General features: G+C 31.4%; 3 protein-coding genes and 1 long non-coding RNA gene across 9 annotated transcripts in view; 1 reads left to right on the top strand and 3 right to left on the bottom strand.

Moving 5' to 3' along the window:
- Positions 1-19,380, bottom strand: part of LOC108000293 (tyrosine-protein kinase Btk) — a 152,409-nt gene that overhangs the window by 30,078 nt on the left and 102,951 nt on the right. The window contains exons 1-2 of one of the 6 annotated variants that reach the window (XM_017060531.3): positions 17,540-17,744; positions 16,760-17,019 (exon numbers count right to left, since the gene is read on the bottom strand). The exons of the other annotated variants lie outside the window; for them this stretch is intronic. Of the exons in view, the coding sequence (XP_016916020.1) occupies positions 16,760-16,862 (103 nt within the window). The 5' untranslated portion in view covers positions 16,863-17,019; positions 17,540-17,744. Of the gene's footprint in view, positions 1-16,759; positions 17,020-17,539; positions 17,745-19,380 lie in introns of those variants that run through there. 6 annotated transcript variants of the gene reach the window in all.
- LOC108000295 (leucine-rich repeat-containing protein 15) lies at positions 1,999-3,286 on the bottom strand. The gene is given in 3 exon segments (XM_062086577.1): positions 1,999-3,164; positions 3,166-3,248; positions 3,251-3,286. Coding segments are annotated over 3 exon segments (1,167 nt in total). The 5' UTR covers positions 3,272-3,286; the 3' UTR covers positions 1,999-2,101.
- LOC108000296 (leucine-rich repeat transmembrane neuronal protein 4-like) lies at positions 8,630-11,542 on the bottom strand. The gene has a single exon (XM_017060542.3). The coding sequence runs from the start codon at positions 9,905-9,907 to the stop codon at positions 8,798-8,800; it is 1,110 nt and encodes a 369-aa protein (XP_016916031.2). The 5' UTR covers positions 9,908-11,542; the 3' UTR covers positions 8,630-8,797.
- LOC114577899 (uncharacterized) lies at positions 14,109-16,765 on the top strand. Its single transcript, XR_003698353.2, has 3 exons — positions 14,109-14,269; positions 14,335-14,523; positions 16,610-16,765. It is a non-coding gene; the product is annotated as an uncharacterized LOC114577899 (long non-coding RNA).

The following is a 19,380-nucleotide window of genomic DNA, read 5'->3' as shown; positions in this document are numbered from 1 at the left end:
TCTTTTCAAACTCGAGTATCGACATTTATGTATATTCCAACCCAATAATTTCACGCTTTTCAAACGTTTCTAACTCGCCATTCCATGTTCCAGTCACGTTTCCAGTACAGTTCTCGAATGCATCCCGAATGCGTTCTCGCTATAAATCAAATCCAGAGGTGTCTGTCTCTCCTCCTTCTCCTCCTCCTCCCCTACTCCAATATGGATACATCGAATCGTCGAGACTCGCACGAGTATCCGTTTTCTGAAACGATATACGCGTCTAATGTCGTGCAACGATTGCTCAAAAAGCGCACTTTCACTCGTGCCGATTCAATGACTAATTGGGTACACCTTCGAATCCTTGTAATAAATATCAGGTCTCGTATTAACGATGACATATCGTGAAACGATATTTCTATTTATAACGTTGGATCGTTTGCATTTCGAGCGAATTAATCGAATGTAACGGTAACAGTGCATAAATCAAATTGTAATTAATATTTTGGGAATAAGTTAAAGTATAATGTGGAAATATAATTGAGAGAACACGTGTGTTGTATAACGAAAATCGTGAGAGTTTCATCACCCTTAAAGGTGTGAAAGTGTTGAGAATTTAATCAGAAGATGAAATTGGAGAATATACATGCCACGTAGAATTTTCTTTCTCCTGAGAGAAGAAAGAGAGAGAGAGAAAATGGCGTGCGGTTTTTGCTTGAATCCTTGGCATTGTATTCTTAAAAAGCTTTGTAAATTTCTGACGTGTAAATTGTTTTCAAGAGAATCGTCGCGTGACAATTGTCTACTAATTGCGTTCAGTGAAATGTCAACCTTCGACGTGTAAGTGTTTATAACCTCGAGAATGATTGATTTCATTCCACGAAGATCGATCGGGATTTTATGTGTGAAGGACGGAATCTTGACAAATTGGTTATATCTCCTTCCTTTGACGCGAAGGTAGCTGTTCTCTCTTTCTACAAGCTCCTGACAAAGTAATCTCCAACGATTTTTATGCTCTAGAAAAATCCAAGATTGATGATGGTGATGTGATGATCATTCCAAATTTTTTCTTATTTCTGCTGCAATGCAAATTTTTATTTTCAACATCGATATAATTTTTTCCAAATTTTTTACAATTTTAATATTATTTATAATTTTTTTTTCAATCTATTATTTAATGTAAGAGTATTATTTATTTTAAAACTTTTTAAATTTTTATTTTTTTTTATAATGCTTATTGGAAAATTTAGAATTCGAAAAAAACGGAATGATATCTTAGAAGATTTGAACTCGGGTCGATTTGATGCGAAACCTGGAGTCCTACTCATTGAGCCATTCAGTCTTTTCGGTCTCCTATTCTATTTTCGAGTATGGATTTAGAATTCCTATACTGGAGAGCTTCCAAAGCTACTTAACTATTCCGATCCGAATATTTTTCCCGAAAATCTTTACCTATCATTTTATCTATTTTCTTTCTTTAATACAAAAACAATTTTCTTTTTCCAACACATAAATGTAAGCATGAAAAATTCAATTTTTATTTTTTGCTATGACAAATATACGCAAATATACGCATAATCTTGTACATGCATAATTTTCACTCATCTTCCACTTTGAAATTTCATATTATTTTAAAAAAAAGTTAAACGATCCATTATTTCCTGAATGTTTAATTTTGAAAAGATTAAAATCCAAAAAAAATCGACAAATTCTCTCAGATTAATTAATTAATATTCAGTAATATTTTTTCTCGTGTTTATTGAACGTAGAACAGCGTATGCGTTTAAAATCTCAACACTTGACCCCGCTCTTGTTGTTCACTGATAACACGAGAAAGAACAACGACCTGACACAAGTTTGCACTTATCTAACGTTGGTCAGCGAGATTAATGACAATCTCGTATACATGACACCATTCTGCGTGTGATTTTTTTCACAGAAAGCTATTAACTTTTACGAATATATGTATATATATATGTATATAAAAAATAATTTAAAAAATAAAAAAATAATTCAAGCTTGTACACAAACTTCACACCTCTTTATTGCTCTAATTTCTACAAACTCTCGTCACAAAACACCAAATACGTTTTCCAAAAAAAAAAAGATTATTATTACATCCTTAGGTGTACAGAATGGTCAAACTGGTCAATCCAAAGTCCTTCCTGTCCACACCGGTCAGATTATTATTCGCGAGATTCAACGTTTTCAGGGCTGGAAGACCTTGGAACGCATCAGATTGCACCACGCCTATCTTATTGTCGGACAAATCCAACTTCTTCAAACTGGTCAACCCATTGAACACTCGAGCCTCGATCGTGGACAGTCGGTTCTTCCTCAGGTCCAGTTGTTCCAACTGTTTCAAATCCGAGAATGCCCCTTCCTCGATACCGTCTATCTGATTGTGATGCAGATTCAAGATCCTGAGACCGATCAATCCTTTGAAATCTGTCTTCGACACCCCGCCCAACTGATTGTACTCCAAAAACAAGCCGTCCAACTTGTGCAAACCCTTCAATACACCTTGCTGGATTGACGTCAACTTATTGTTCTCCAGATGAAGGCGGGTCAACTCTGGCATCTGACCAAACGTACCACTCTCCACGCTGGAAATCTTATTGTCGTTCAACCAGAGGAACAGCAGCGACGAGGACAATCCCGAGAAGGAATTTTTATTTATCGACCGGATGTCGTTGTGGCCCAGATAGAGCCACATCAAGTTTGATAGATCCGCGAACGTGTCTTTCGGTATGTCGTTGATCTTGTTGAAGATGAGAGACAACGAATTCAATTGTTTCAATTCGGAGAACAAATTGGGCGAGAGTTGTACAACGTTGCTGTCCAGGTCCAATCGTACCAATTTATCCAAACCCTTGAACGATTCCCTCCTCACCACGGATATCTTGTTACCCAAACCGAGGCTGAGTTTGGTCGTGGACAGATTTTTGAACGCCCCCTCCCTGATGGAGAGCAGATTCATGTCGTGGATCTCCAGCCTCTCCTCGAATTCCTGTTGAGTGACGTCCACCAGCGTGCCTTTCCTCTCGCACACCTTGTAACCGGTTATCTGCTTGCACTGGGATTGTTCCTGGCATTGGACGACCGTCAACAGGAGCACAAGAACGAACGGGAGGATGGAAGGAGTTTCGATCATCTCGATCGGCCGAGTTTTTTCACGCGCCAACACGGCTGTTTCTTGCTGAACGCCTCTCTTCGACGAGTTTATATAATCCTTTGTTGGACTGCACAGAGTTGCATCGAGATTTGGCGAGAGGGGGGCGCCACGACCCATGCCACTATTATCTCGCGAGGAAATGTGGCTCTCAACCTCGTCGATTAATAATTTCCAACACGTTTGTGCGAATATGCAGAGAATCGATTCTTCGAATTGGTATGAACCTGATTGAAACGAAGGAGTAAATAGTACAATGTATATGAGCTTGAATCTGAATTGATTAAGCAAGTTTTGGATAAGATTTTTAAAAGAGAATCAAATATGTATTAGAAATAATAAATGTACAAATGAATAATACCATCTTCAGGCAAGTTAAATCATTATACATAAAACATAAGGCTTGAAGATCTCCAAAAGGCATCCAAAGATTCCACTTTTTTTAATTTTATTGATAGATAAATCAAGGAAATGCAAAGAGAATAATGGATTGAATGTCCGAGACACAATTATGGATAATTCATTATGCATTAGATTTAATTTTTTTCAGATCTGGTAAGATTCTTGCTATTCTATTGTAGTCCAGACACAATATCCTTGTTCAATCCTTGGAAATCTGTCTTGGATATGACACTCATTTTTCTCCAAGAACAAGTGCAGATCTCTTAAGACTCCTTGAATAGACGTTCAAATTATTATTCTCCAGGTGAAGTCAAATTAGACATTTGATTAAACGTTCCAATCCCTATATATTAGAGATCTCATTATACCTCCAGCCAGAAGTAGGAGTAACGTCGAAGGCAATCCCAAAAATGAATCCTTGTTGATAGATTGGATGCCATTGTGAGTTAAGTAGAAGCAGATCAACTTGTGTGCAGACCAGCAAACGAGTCTTTGGATATATTTGATTTCGTTGGAGACGAGAGACAGCCAGTACAGCTGTGCCAATTCAAATTTGGCACGAGAGATATCAGATTATTATCAAGTCTGGACGTTTTAATTTTTGCATAAAAAATTTCTTTCTCCATCACAGAGATGTTATTCAAATTGAGATTCAATTCGGTTATGTTAAGATCTTTGAAGGATTTCAATAATTTTAAATTTAAGCGAATGAACAAACTGTTCTTGGATCCTTCTTGGATGAACTTAAAGTTCCATTGTTCTTCTATATTTCGCAGCCGTTCTTGTAAAAATATTGCGTTTACGATGCGATAGAAGCGAGAAATGAAACGACCACAGAAAAGATTTGATCACGTTTTCAGGCTACTACAAGAATGATCTCTGATTTTATCAGAGAATTTATGTGCGTGGCGCCAGCAAACTTCGATTGAATCGAGGACATGATCTTTGACACGGTTATTTTTGTGAGAAAATAAAATTCATTTTCAGTTGATTTCGCTATCATATTTCTATTTGTAGAATGTGCATTTATCTTTTTTTTTTTTAAGTGAAAAACAAAAAATTTACGATCTTTCTTCCTCGATTTTTATTCTTCGTGATATTTTACTTTCGATAATTTTATTCCAACGTTCAGGCAAATTTCAAATCCTTTAACAGAAGAAAGATAATAAGATAAGATTTTAATTTGCATATACAAAGTGCAAAGTTTAGACGTGGTGCATGCATCCCCGATTCCGTCCTCGTGTACTGAAAAACACGGGAGAAGGGAGGAAGGCGAGAGCAACACCAGCCTAGTTCCACGTAGTCGGGACACGACCGTGAACTTGCGTCGTCGGTTTTCCCAGCCGGCACTCGGCAAGAGAGGCTGTCTTTTTTCTCCACGACCTACTTTCCCCCAGCGGGCCATTCTTTGAAACGTGCCTTGTGCTTTTTCAAGGTAAATTAAGCGATTCGAAACAGGGCTAATTATTCCTGGCCAGTCGAGACTTCGAACGTTCGGTAAAGAATCGAAAAGTGACGAAGAATAAATCTATTCAGAAAGAAAATAGAAGAGAATAGAATAAGAAAGCATGAAGTTGAAAATATATAGAGACAAAAGAGAAAGAAAAGATGATAAATAGGAAAAAAACAAAGAGATAAAATAGAAGAATAATAGAGGAGAATGAATGATTCTAAATAATTTTTAAATGAAATTGTAGAATGAAATGCCCAAACATTTTATGATCATAGATAAATAGTAACAATTGGTTACCAGATTTTGAATATTATACTCTCATTTGGATAATAGCAGAAGAGAAAAAACACAATGCGATTACTACGCCGTCTACCGTTTTTCGAAGCAAAACTTTTAACTTCATTCGCACATTGAATTTTCTCTCGACGATTTAAGGTTATCGTCCATCTAATAATAAACAAGGCTTGATTAATACCAGATTGCATCAACATTTTCTCATCGTCTCAATAGTAATTTAAGTAATTCAAGTAAATTGCAATTTCCCATTTATGTGCTGTTTATACGTTGATAAGTAGGCGCTCATTGTTTGAACTAAAAAGATAATAGAATTAGTTCGTGAATTTACATATAAATATAAATCAAGAATATGAATAATATAAAAAAAAAGAAAATAGATTAAAAAAAATCTGTGCATAATTTTCATATACGTACAGAACATCATTATCATATAGATGCAAAATACTTTTTGTTCAGGTAATATACATTATTATTTAACGTAATGACTTTAAAAAAAGAATTGAATTCTATTAAACGAATATTGTTTTAAGATAAATCCAAGTTGTGCAAATAATTCAATTCATTGAATACTAGGAAATAATGGACAGTTTGTTTCCAAACAAGGATAATATTTACAACTGCTTCAAATGCAAAGTATTTAATATTGGTTATTTTAATATTGATTTTCGTTCAAGTATAATAACTTCTGGCTAGTCAATCCTTTGAAGCCTGTTTTGGATATATTGCTTAGCTGATTTTGCCAAGAATAAATTATTTAAAATGCAATGTTCTAGACATTGGTTGGATAAACATCAAAATAATGCTAAAGCATATACAATCCAGGTATGCCATTGTAGATTTTAAATTTCGAAAATGAGTCTTTGTTAATCGATTGGATGTTATTGTGAGAAAAGCTTTTTAAATTAGATAGACCAGTGAACGTATCTTTCAAAATTTCTTTGATTTTGTTTGATTTAAGAAATAGTATTTCTAACCTTTCTGAAAACAGATTCGACAAGAGAAATATCGAGTTCTCGTTCAAATTTAGCGTTTCCAACTTTTCAATTCCTTGAATAATTCTCTCTTCACCGTGAATATATTATTATTGATACCAAGTCAAAGCATTTTCTTCTATCAGATGGAAATTGTGAATATTCAATAGTTTTTTGCATGTTTCATGTGTTTAGACTAAGTTGCATGCACGATAGGTTATATTTATACGTATACACATTAATTGCGATGCGACCATTATTAAAAATTATTAAAAATGATAAATTAAGAGAACAGATAACAGAGAAGATTCGACTATTTTGATACTAAGTTTTTACTCATTACAAAAACAATCGCGAAACAGTATCTTCGAGAGTTTATATGCATTATTTATTGCACAAATTCGATTAAGAAAACGATTATCTTGCAAGAAAAAAACGCTTTTTCAAATTCGAAAACTCGTGATGTGAATATTTAAAAATTTTAATTTAATTTTGAATCTATAATATAGTGTTATATTAAATTAAAATGTTGGAAAAACAAAGCATTAAAAATGTAATATGGAAATATATCTTGCAATGAAGATAGTAATTTGCTTCGATAAATCGAAAGAATGAAAGAGAAAAGTGAATTAAGACGAATTCGTGATAATGATCGATCAATCGATCTCCGATTCAACTCAAATCAACTACATATTGCAATTTCGAGATTTATCGAGAGAAAGAGAAAACAAAAAGAATAGTATTGAAAATCTTTGGAAATTTTTGAAAAATTATGGAACAATTGGCTAATCAGGTAAAATTATTTTATTTTTATATTCATAGGTAAAATTTATTTAATGTAGAATTATAAGTACTCAAAAATATTTCATATTTTCAATTCTATATTCTAATTATCAATTCTAAAGATTTTTTTTATATAATTATAAAATATTATAAAATAAATTATTTCTTAGAAAAGTTTATAATACATATGTTCACATATAATGAATGTATTAATTAAAAAATTAAAATAGTTAAAAAATTTCTCAATATTTGTTTCCTTATATAAATAATTATTAATCTATAAATATAAAAAGAACTATAAAGTTTACATCAACTAACATTTATCGAATTAATAACTATACACTTCGTTTGTTGTTTTAATTTCTATATTCTTCAAAACATTACATAACATCTAAACACGTCATCCAAAGATTACGACATTCTTATATATGCACATCAATCGAATCGATCCAATCAATCCAAGTTTTGTCTTGTCCACTACAGTTAAATTACTTAGTTCCAGATTTAATGTTTCCAGCGCTGGAAGATTTGCTGTCTATTGATTCTATAATAGGACAAAACGACTTTTTTCACTGGGCAATCCATTAAATATCTGACTCTCAATCGTGATCAAGTTATTTATTCTCAGAAACAATATTTCCAGTTTCTTCTGAAAACGTGTCTGGCTTGATTAGTTATCTAATTACCATTTGCAAACAACATTCTCAGGTTAGTCAGTCCTTTTAAGTCTGTTTTGATTATACTGTTTAGCTGATTTATAAATCCAAGATCAATAGATCTAATCCAATATAAGTTTTTTTAGGATCCATGTATAAATGTTGTTTTTCAATACGAGCTGATGAAGGGCAATTATTGATCAATTGTTTGTAATACAATTTCTTGTATTGATCAGCGAACGAATCTTTGAATATTTCCTTCATCTTGTTGAATTTAAGGAACAGTGACTGAACGCAACTGTTTCAATTCCGAGAACAGATTCGACGAGAGTGGTATCATGTTGTTGTTCGGATCTAAGTTTCTCAAGTCCTTCAATCCTTTGAACGATTCCCTCACCACGGATATATTGTTACCAACATCGAAGTTCAGTTTCGTCACCACCAGATGTTGGAAAGCGTTTTCCTCGATAACTGTCACCTCCAAATGGTGTTTGTCGTGTATTTGAATTTTTCAATGTGCGTCAAGTTTCTGTCACGTGTGCATGTAATATATTAGTTTATGTCTTCGCAGAATTGCGAGCCGACGATCATTACGAATGACACAACGATTGAGAGAGTAGATAATAGAGAAGATTCGGCCATCTTGATGTCAAGTTTTTACTCAATAGAAGAACGACAATATCTTCGAGAGTTTATATGCTTTGTATATTGCATGGTGTTGCAAAAATTAGATTAATCAGGATCTTTTGATTATCTTGCGAGCTCGTTGGAACTTATCTAGTGTGAGAAAGAAAAAAATAAAAAAAAAAAAGAAAAACTATTGGAATCTGTCAAATGTAAATAATTCAAAAAGGAAAAAGATACAGAAAGGATAAATATACGTGATTCAAACGCGATTGAGTCCAATGATATAAAATTTATGATTAAAATATTACTTTAATTAGAAAATTCGTTAATATGACATTTATCTTTTCAAGTTTTAATTATATTTCGAATAGAAGTAGATTAGATTGGATACATTAGCAGGATACATTAGTATTAATTAATACCTTTATTCCTTTAATTAATTTCGATTATAAAATTCTCACAAATTTCCTTCCATCATTATCAACCAATACAAAATCAATACTTGAGATTCCTCTTCGTTAAATTTCCTCGTAGTATTCCCTTGGAATATGATCAGATCGGTCGAATTGGTCAATCCAACCTTCTCCCTGTCCACCGCAGTCAAATTATTATCCTCGAGATGCAATATACTCAGCTTGTCAAGATCAGCAAAGCAACCAGACTCTAACGTGCCGATCTTATTCTCATTTAATTCAAGCCAGTTCAACTCGGTCAACCCGTTGAACAGCCGAGAATCAATCGTGGTCAATTGATTGTTTGTTATGAACAAATTTTCCAATTTCTTCGTATGTGAAAACGTCTCTGGATCGATAGTGGCTATCTGGTTGTTGTGCAGATTCATGGTCTCTATATTTATCAATCCCTCGAAATCCGTCTTGGATAATCTGGTCAACCGATTGAACGCAAAATTAACAAATTTCAGATGGTGCAGGCATGCCAAGGATCCTGGCTGGATAGACGTGAGCGTGTTGTTCATCAGATGAAGCTCTTCCAATCTTGGTACGTGGCACATGGATTCAGCATCTACATTACTGATTCTATTATTGTCCAGTTGAAGCATCTCTAACGAAGACAATCCCGAAAACGAATCCTTGTTGAGCAGTTGGATGTAATTACGTTGTAAGTAGAGTTCCTTCAAGTTGGGTATGCCCGCGAACGAGTCTTTGGGTATTTCCTTTAACTTGTTATTTTTTAGGATCAGCAAACGCAACTGTTTCAATTCTGAGAACAGATACGGCGAGAGGGGTATCATGTTGTTGCTCAGGTCTAATTGTTTCAACATCTCCAATCCCTTGAACGATTCCTTCTTCACTCTGGATATATTGTTACCGACGCTGAAGCTCAGTTTGATGGCCGTTACATCCTCGAACGTGTTCTCCTCGATAGACGTTAGATTCAATTCGAAAATATTTATCGTGTCCACCACTCTTTTCAGCTTCACCAAGCTTCCGTCCAAGTTCGTGCACACATCGCAATTGTTTATGTACTCACAGTTGTAAAATGCCGATGCACCGATTACGAAAAACGAAACGACCGAGAGAACGAATAACAAGGCAAATTCGCCCATCTTCTCTTCGCTTTATTCACGGGAACATTCCACTTTCGAGAATTTATATACTCTGTTTATCGTGTAGCTTTGCACAAATTTGATCTCTTGACACGATTATCTTGTTGGAAAAATAGAATCGTTGAATCGCTGATCTCGTTGAAACTCGTGTCTGGTAAATTAAAGAAAAAAAGGGAAAGGAGATGAAAATAGAAATGGATTCCTCTTCTCTGACAAATCGCCAATTTGTGATTTCAAATTTGGCCAATCGGTTCTCAAGATGAGGCTCTTTAATCGTAGGAATTATCGTTTCCATTTAAGGAGATCGACAGGTCGTGTCGAGGACCAATCGGCCAAATTACGCTTAAAATTCCAAATTGGCGATTTATCGCGTCCTTGACACTTTTTTTTCCAACGAGGTGGCGATCACTTGGTCGATGGAGTCGATTTTCAAGGCTGATGGCGCGCCTCCCACTGAGAAACTTTCTAAGCAATCGAGAAAATCGATTCTCTGTTTGACGAACCAAACTGTATGGTATCTCAAAAAATCTGGATTACTATTTATAAATGCCTTTTTTTTTTACAATGTGAAGCATAATGTAACGATAAAACAACGATAAAAGATATTTCTATCCAAGTATCATTTCTTTATCTATTTCTTGTAAAAATATGCATTTACGTAAATACCGTGTTCTATTTATAAGCTATTATATTTTACATTAGATAAAATAGGAATAGATTCATTACGATTTGTTTTTTTTTTCTTTTGTGCAGCATAAATAAATTTAGAAAATTTTTGACATCTCGTTTATTAATTTTTCTTTGCCTGAAGTAGTTGTCAATATTGATAAACATTCATTATAATTTCACGATATTTATAAAAGATGTTTTATGCAAGAATATATGAATATACGAAAAGTAATTTCTTCTTTCTAGAAAAAAAAAATAAATAAAATTAAAAATTTAAACGAATTAAACGAATAAAATACGAAATAAAATTTAAATGGAAATTAAAATAAATTTAAAAAGTTAAAAAAAAAATCTTCCATTTTCATCGATTCCTATTTTTCGCCTCTGTCCGCTTCATTGAAATTCGCACAATGACCCTCGATGTATGGACATTGGAAATATTCGTCCTTCGATATATTCCAACGCTCGATTCACGCATTTTCGTCCACGAAGAGCACATAATGAACGCGTACGCAGCCGCGAGCCAACCTTGCGAATATCGTTTGTAATGCAAGGCCGCGCGGTCGGCTCGTTATCTATCTGCAAAAGCGGCAGACGCGTGACAAAGAGTTTATTGTTCCTTCGTGAGTGGGAGGAGGATTACAGTGTCCTCGTATGTGTGTGCTCGTCGATGATTGATCGCTGTGTTAAAACATTCGATTCGAAACGAATCGCCTCTGAGCCACCCACGTGTGTAACTTTAATGCTTCTCGAGAGATTCACGTTCGTTGACAGATATCTTTTATTGGTGAGCTCAAGTGATTACTCTACGGTATTCAATTGTATTTAATCGATTTTTAAGCTCATAATATGATGATATAGAGAGTGAAAATTTAAGGGAATGAAAAAATTATGTTCGAGGTATTGTTTTTTTGGTTATAGATGATTAAAAATAAACGAGTAAAACTTGAGAATGTAAGAAAAATTAAGAATGTATTTTCTATTCTATTTCAATTGGCTTTATTTTTGTTGGTTTGCTCATTCAGATTTTCTATCATTTCGATTTGAACGAAGTAAATAAGAATTACGAAAAGAGAATAAAAAATACACGTGTCGCCAATTACTCTACGGATCATATTTTGTAATTAGTCGGTAATACAGGAAAACATTATTATCCTTCGACAATTATTAACGTCACACGTAATTAAAACAAGTGTATAACGAAAATAGATTATATTATCAAACTTCGAACATTTATATTCGGATTATTAGCATTAGCACGTAACGAAGACAAATGTACGAAAAAATAGACGAAGAAAATCAAAAAAATTTTTGTACGAGAAGAAAAGATATCCCTTTAAAACGAAAGTATAATCATTCGATACTATTCACTTTCGATCGATCATATGTGAACTATAAATTTTTATTATTAAAACTATTTTAATATCTCCTTCACTAAGTATCTCGATTTTTTTTTCGTTCAAATTATCCATCATGTCACCGTTCCATTAAACGCAGAAGCTCGCCGAGCCATTTTCCTCGATACAGGGCAATTAAACAGCATTATTGTACATTAACATCCGGTACACGCCATTATACTGTAGATGCAGATATCGTACTCCGCGTACTACGAATTCGACAACGTTCCTCGACTTTAACATTCATCCGTTAAATATATTAGTTTATTGAAATTGAAAGAATAAGCATTAGAAATTCTTATTATAAGATTTCTTATATAATCGTGGCGAATATTTGAAAATTCACTTTGCGATGTTCTTTAGCACTCATAATATAAATTAAAAATATATAAATTGAAAATAATCTATAATATTAGACAAAATAAAAGAAAAGGAAATTGGTAATGTTGAAAACGTGTATGATGTTTCGCGTCTTTATTACGATAGATGAAAGCATTTAAGAGAATCTTCCCTCCTTCCTCCTGGCGCGCCGGAGAGATGAATCTCGCTTCGTTTTTATAAAGAAAAAAGAAGAAGAGAAAAAAAGAGAAGCTTTGGATAGTTTCTATGAGAGGCTCTCTCTACAAAACGGATGGAACCATGAAGAATCGTCTCTACATGAGGGAACGTTTCTCTATGAAAGAAGTGGTTTCGCGTAGGATCGTTTCTGCGAGAGAGTATTCTTTAAAAAAAAAAAGAAAAGAAAAGAAAAGAAAAGAAAGAAAGAAAAAAAGAGAAGGGAGAAGTGGCAGACCCACGCAAGATCTCTAACGCTATTTTTCTGTACAAAAGATGGATCTGTGTAGGAAAATATATGGCAAAGAATTAAATGGGCCCTAGCAAGGTGAATGGAGTCTTTTGGAACCTGTCTGGATTTCAAATCTGTAAAAAAGAGATTTGAATATATATCAAGTAACATATACTTTTACATCATTCTATAATTTTTTTTAATTTTTTTTTTGTTGAAGTATAATATTTTGTATTAAATTTCATGCGATAATTATTAAAAAAAATTATTTAGTAAAAAAAAGATATGTGAATAATTTTTAACGAATAATTTAAAAACGAAGATAGAAAGAAAAATTCGAAGACATGTCCTTGAATCTTGATGCAGCTCAGTAGTATTCTAGTCACTTGTTGAAATTTGACTTTCAAATAATTATGAATTGCCTTGCTCTATACGATTTGCTGTTTTGCATAAACTATAGAGCTATGTATAAACAAACTGAGATCCACAATTCCTTCATAAGAAAAGATAAAGAAAAAAAATTGGCAATCCATATAACAAAATCCTTCGAAGAAATTAAAAAAATTATATGATTTTTTTCTCGATATCTTAACAATGAAATTTTAATATCTTATATTTTTAAATTTTATTTATTTAATTTTTTTTTCAATTTTTCTCATTTTTATAACAGTAATATTATATTGAGATACTGACATCTCTATCTCTTTTTCAAAAGTAATATTTCAAAATGGTGGTACATTTAGTATTTTGTGAATGTTACGTACAATACATATTTCTGCAATATACCAAAAGCCTCCTAAAAGTGAAAAGAAACTTTCAAAATGGGACATACACTCCCGTTTCCATAAACCATATCTGTACCAACGTCTACTTTGAATATTACACGTACCAGTGTTGAATGAAACTGGTCGAAATCCCAAGTAACCTTCGCTATTCCAATCAACTCGAACACAGGAACGTTTCCGGACACCCGTTCAATTTCGACCGAAATTGCGACGTGATACAAAACTTTTTCTCTTTTTCTTTTTTATTGAAAAAAATAAATTATTTGCAAGCTATAAAAATATTCTTTCGTATCAATTTGGCTATTATTTTTCACCAAATTAATATTTAACGCGGATAAAAATAGAAATAATCAATCTTGACATGAAATCAAATAGAATATAAATATTATTATCCATATTTCGTCATTAAAATTATTCATTCAATATAAAGTTTCGGAATAAATTTAATCTAATATAACTAGCTCGTTGAACCAATCAAATTTAAGCACATGTAAGTATGCCTTAATTGGCATCTCAATGGCTATAGTCGGATTCGATTTATTCAAGTGTCAAAAAATTTTTGCTACGTATTTTTCAAAATATTATAAATCTATAAATAATATATCTCACGAGATAAAATAGATAAAATAAAATTTAAATTGAAAATACGATAGCATGATATCATTTATTGAATACATTTTAAAGTGAATATAATAATCTCTAACTTAACCTACAAGTATATGAAGTACGTAAATATCATTATGAATAAACTTTCTACACGATCTATATAGTAATTTCCATGACTCGAAGGAACAACAAGCGAAGACATTTACTGTCATGATGCTGTAATTCTCTTACGAGAACGGAATGGCAACTTTCTTGCCACGCCTAATGTCAAGAGCGCCATTTTGTGTCCTATACTCTTCGTTCCATCCATTCTCTGTACCTGATGTTCATTTCCAAAAGGATAAGTTAAACAGTAACTCGAACTCGTGTAAGGTAAACGATAACAAACTTTAAATTTAATTAATCTTATATTATGATTCAATTAAGATTAATAATCATAAATGTCTTAAAAGAAAGATTGAAATCTTAAATATCTTTTATCATTGATTAGCATAATTCAATATCGAACATCGTGATTGTGTTTATCTTTAAATATTTAATTATGTTAATTTTATTAATAATATATAAAATATAGTGATATGTGTTTTTTAATATATTAATCTATACATAATCTATTTTTAAGAAAAAATGAACAATGAAATAATTGCATTTAAATTCAGGTTAGAATTCTAAAGGAAAAAAATTTTTTTAAATGATATATTATAAGAAAAAGTGAAATTCATTTCTACAAATTTATACTCTTTTTCATTTTCTATTTTCATTGAATATTCGAATTAATATTACCAAATTTAAAAGAAAAAAAAAAAATTTTTATGTGGTGTTATCTGTGTATTTTGTGGATGGATTTTAATACAATATTCTGTATTATATAAATCATATAGATTATGAATTCAGTGAAATTTGGAAATTTTAAATGATGAAAATAACATAGATAAAATTATTGACTCTTGAAGCAATGAATCTACTGCATTATTAAAATGTCAATTGATATTTTAATAATGCAGATATTGAAACTTAAATTTTATTCGTAGATATCTTTAACAATGAATAAATGTTGAATAACGAAGTAGTATTCTCAATTTCAATTATTTTTTATTTAAATTTCTCCAAGCATGCATAAAAAAAGAGACAAATATCGAGCTTCCAAAAAAGAAAAGTAAAATTTTAAATTTATTTGAAGCATTAATATGAAGATATTTATTTCCAATATTATCAATTTTTTCGTTATATCCATGTTCTGGGTTTCATTGTATTCGCATCAAAATACATTTCAAACAAATTTACCGATAATCAATAACATGACGAATATTATTATTCATTCTTTTAAATTATATTTTTAAAATTCTTCAAAATTGCATGAAACAATTGAAAATGATATAGTGAAAGAAGCCACGTTTTCTATTTCTTGCACAATCTAAATGATTTGACCTTTTCATATGATCCTCTCTCTTTTCTTACTTTTCAACAATAATCGTTGATAAAATTCAATATGCAATTATTAAATGATTAAAGTTGAATTCAACACAGCTGCATTCGAGTGTTTTTATCGATTTATATCACCTGTTCGTTTCTCTGCATGTCAAAAAATTGTTCGCTCTATTCTCTTGTAACTGTATAACCTTTCGCGTTTTGCGCAACCAATATTCCGATAGGAATACAATCGAGACTCGTGGATGCTTTCGCTCGAAGTGAAGTGAAGAATGATGGATTAAAAAAAAAAAACTCAAGGAAGAAATTGCAAGGACGATCGAGCATCTGGATCGATCTTTCTCGATCGATTTCTACGGATTACATAAATTCGAATTTTCCGCCGGTTTTGCATAACGAATTTCTTAAGAATCATGATATTAATCAATTTTAGTGAAGTTTAAAATTATTAAGAAATTATTAGCTATATTAGCTATATATATTAAATTTTACAATAAAATGATTTATTAGATATGAATTAATTTTCAAAATTAATTAAATATAAATAAGCATAGAGGATAAATTATAAATTAGATCGAAAACGAAAGCTTCCTGCGACACACGTTCGATCTTTTACAAATGCTTTAGATAAGCGTTTATCGAGGCTCGCTATCGCTCAAATTCAATCGATATCGCAAGATCTGATGTATTTTAAAATAAATATTTAATTATACCATAGTTTCAATGCACAATGACAATTTTATAAAAGATATAAAATTAATAATAAGATAATTAATATAAAATGAAATAAAATTTGAAATTATCTCTACTATTGAAATTAAATATCCATCATTGATGAAACAATTTGTAAATTATCTTTTTAGATTGAAAAAAACATAGCTCAAGACTAATTTATTCCAGACAATACTTTTTATTTAATAATTTTAATATTCAAAAAATTAATTTCAAATTAACAGAAAAATTTCTTTGAAAAATTCAAAATCAGAAATTTAATATCTACATAATTTCTAAATTAATTCATTTTTTTCAGATTAATCTATTTTAAATTTTCTTTACCGAAAAATAATCACCAAGAAATTAAATCTGAATTAATAGAGAAATTGCCTATTAAAAATTTTTTGAAACAAGATATTATATCATAGAAAAGATAAAGCATAAAAAATATATAATTAAAACATACCAGAATTAGTGTGACCGTGTCCAGTCCCAGTGCTATTTGTCGCCGAGTGAACAGCATTGCTTGCAGCATTCGCAACATGTTTCAATGCGCTTATCACCATCATATCTTCAACTACACTTGAATCACGACTATTCCATCCAGGTACACAATATCCAAATAATCCTCGTATAAACTAATCGAATTTAATTTCCAACTTTGAATAGTCTCGAAATTATTATCTTCATCTAAACAGATCTTCCAGATTTACCAGGATACATCATCTTGTATATAAAAAGAATTATTATTACTATTTAATTATTGCCTTGGATGAAAGGACCAAATTTTTAACGAAATTTTTAATAGGTCTGATTAAATATTCAACATTGGAAAAGAAGATTAAAATTATTACAAATGAAATATTTCATTAATTATTGATGGTAATTCTTTGATTTATTTTTCACATTGATATTTGCAAATTTAAATTTTTCATACTGAATTAATAAAAATATCATCTTCTCAAAAGCTTTTTTACGTTATTTTAAATAATAATATAAATAACGATAAATAATACTAAATTTGCTTTCTTATAATAAAACAATATACGTATAAAATATTACTCAAAACGTACAACAAATATTATTTAAAATTAGAATTATTTATGTTATATATAAATATTTATTTTATATATAAATAATTATTTATATATAAAATTTGGCATGAAAAATAATATCGTAAATCATAAAATAAAATATATATAATCCATTATATTTTTATGATTATTCTAGCATTAATGATACTCACTAAATTCTGATTAATTTTGTTCACAACAGTTATTTACATATGCAATAATCTAAAGAATAGAGTTATGAGACAATTTCAACACAATTTCTCGATCGTTTGCGCGTCTGATCGAACTGACTTTGGAAAGGAGGAACGCGTGGAAAATGTGGAAAAACGAATGTTCAAGGAACACAGCCAGTCATGACTGTCGTCTAGACACGACTAAAAGTCGTTTCAGCGCGTAGAGAATGCGAAAGCCAATCGCCGCTGGCACACAGACAACCGAGAGAGATTGGTGGTTGCCACGTCCCCTCTTCTCCTTCGGCCTTCTTCGGCTGAGTTTCACCTTTGCGGAAGCTTCGAACGGACTGAGTGTAGGTGTTGGACAACAGCGGTGGGATTCACTCTATTTCGCCATCAAAAGGCGGATGACCTGGCTAAGCGTTACACGCCATGGACTTTGCAATAATCGAATTGTTAGGCTCGATAGTTTTGCGTTTTCGACCTACTTCCGAAACGATACCTTCTACTACTGTCCATCAAGAGTGTCTATAATCTTGTGACGAATGGACCGTGAAATTGATCGAGAAGAGAGATTGTTTGATCCCACTGAAATGATGATTTAATTGTTTTGGTATATATTCTTATTTTGGTGTATGAACATAAGTATCTAAAACTTTGGATTTTTAACCGATATCTTAATTTTTTCGTTATTAACATTTACTTTATTAGTAGATATTTAAAATTTGAACATCTGCAAAATTAGGATTTACATCTACTAAGCTGAAGGAAATTCTATTATGAAACAAACGATATTTTAATTTTTAAATAATTTTTTTTGCCTTTCACTCATCGTTTTTTTTTCTACGTTGGATAAAATAACAAAGGAACTCATAATTTTGGTAGAGGTAAAATTGGGATTAAAAATTAATTTATTCTGTAAGTGCTTTGGACTTTGATTCTTTAGTTACTTAATTTTTATTATTCTTTCCGCAAAGGGAATTCACTAGTTAGGAATTTTTTTTATTTAATTTCATACTCGTGAATTCCACGGACTTGAGCCAATCTTTCTCAAATGTTCACAAATGTCCATCATGTCCATATATTTCTTATTTCTTGAATGTGTAAAAATTTGATAAATATTTTTTGAATGCTATTAAGATTGAAATTATATATTGTTAAAAAAATTTTCTTTAGATTTCATCGAATATCACAAGCGATTTTTTAAAGTTAAAATTAATCAAAGTTACGCAAAATTTTTATTTGAGCGAATTTTTTGACACGAGAGGCTTAATTGGGTTAATTGGTTTCCACGCGATTACGCGAATGAAGCGTCTGAGAAAAAAAATTCACGAAAACGATATTTCCTTTTTCGCGAGAAGTTAGACGAAAATCATGGATGAGGTTAAACCAACGAAGAGAATTTTGTGTTAATTAGCTGTTGCGCTACTTATAAGGGAAGCAACCGGTTCGTTCGATTTTCGTAATCGCACGGGCCAGCGATTCCGATTCGTGGAACGCTTCTCCTTTTTCTTGGTGAAATCGTTTGATCGCTTGTTAATACTCATTTTCTTCATATTTTGTTCAATATTAATTTTTTTTTCTTCTAAATTTATGAATTATACATTAAATGAAATTATTAAATTTTTAATACGAAGAAAATCACACGATTATTCTTGGATATCTATATATTTTTTCTTAGGATTTTTACAAAAAAAATAAATTATCTTATTTTTAAAATTTCAGGGCAAGAATAATTTCATAAATCTTTTAAAAATTAACCAAAAGATATATAATTAATATAATTCAATTTTCTTTTTTTCAACTATTTATTTTTAATAAATTTAAAATTACAGGTCTTT

This window comes from Apis cerana, linkage group LG16 (assembly GCF_029169275.1).
Source record: "Apis cerana isolate GH-2021 linkage group LG16, AcerK_1.0, whole genome shotgun sequence".
Lineage (NCBI taxonomy): Eukaryota > Metazoa > Arthropoda > Insecta > Hymenoptera > Apidae > Apis > Apis cerana.
This window is presented reverse-complemented; position numbering and strand designations above follow the sequence as displayed.

Coding starts and splice junctions, on each gene's coding strand:
- LOC108000296 (XM_017060542.3), bottom strand. CDS start 9,907: ATGGGCGAATTTGCCTTGTTATTCGTTCTCTCGGTCGTTTCGTTTTTC.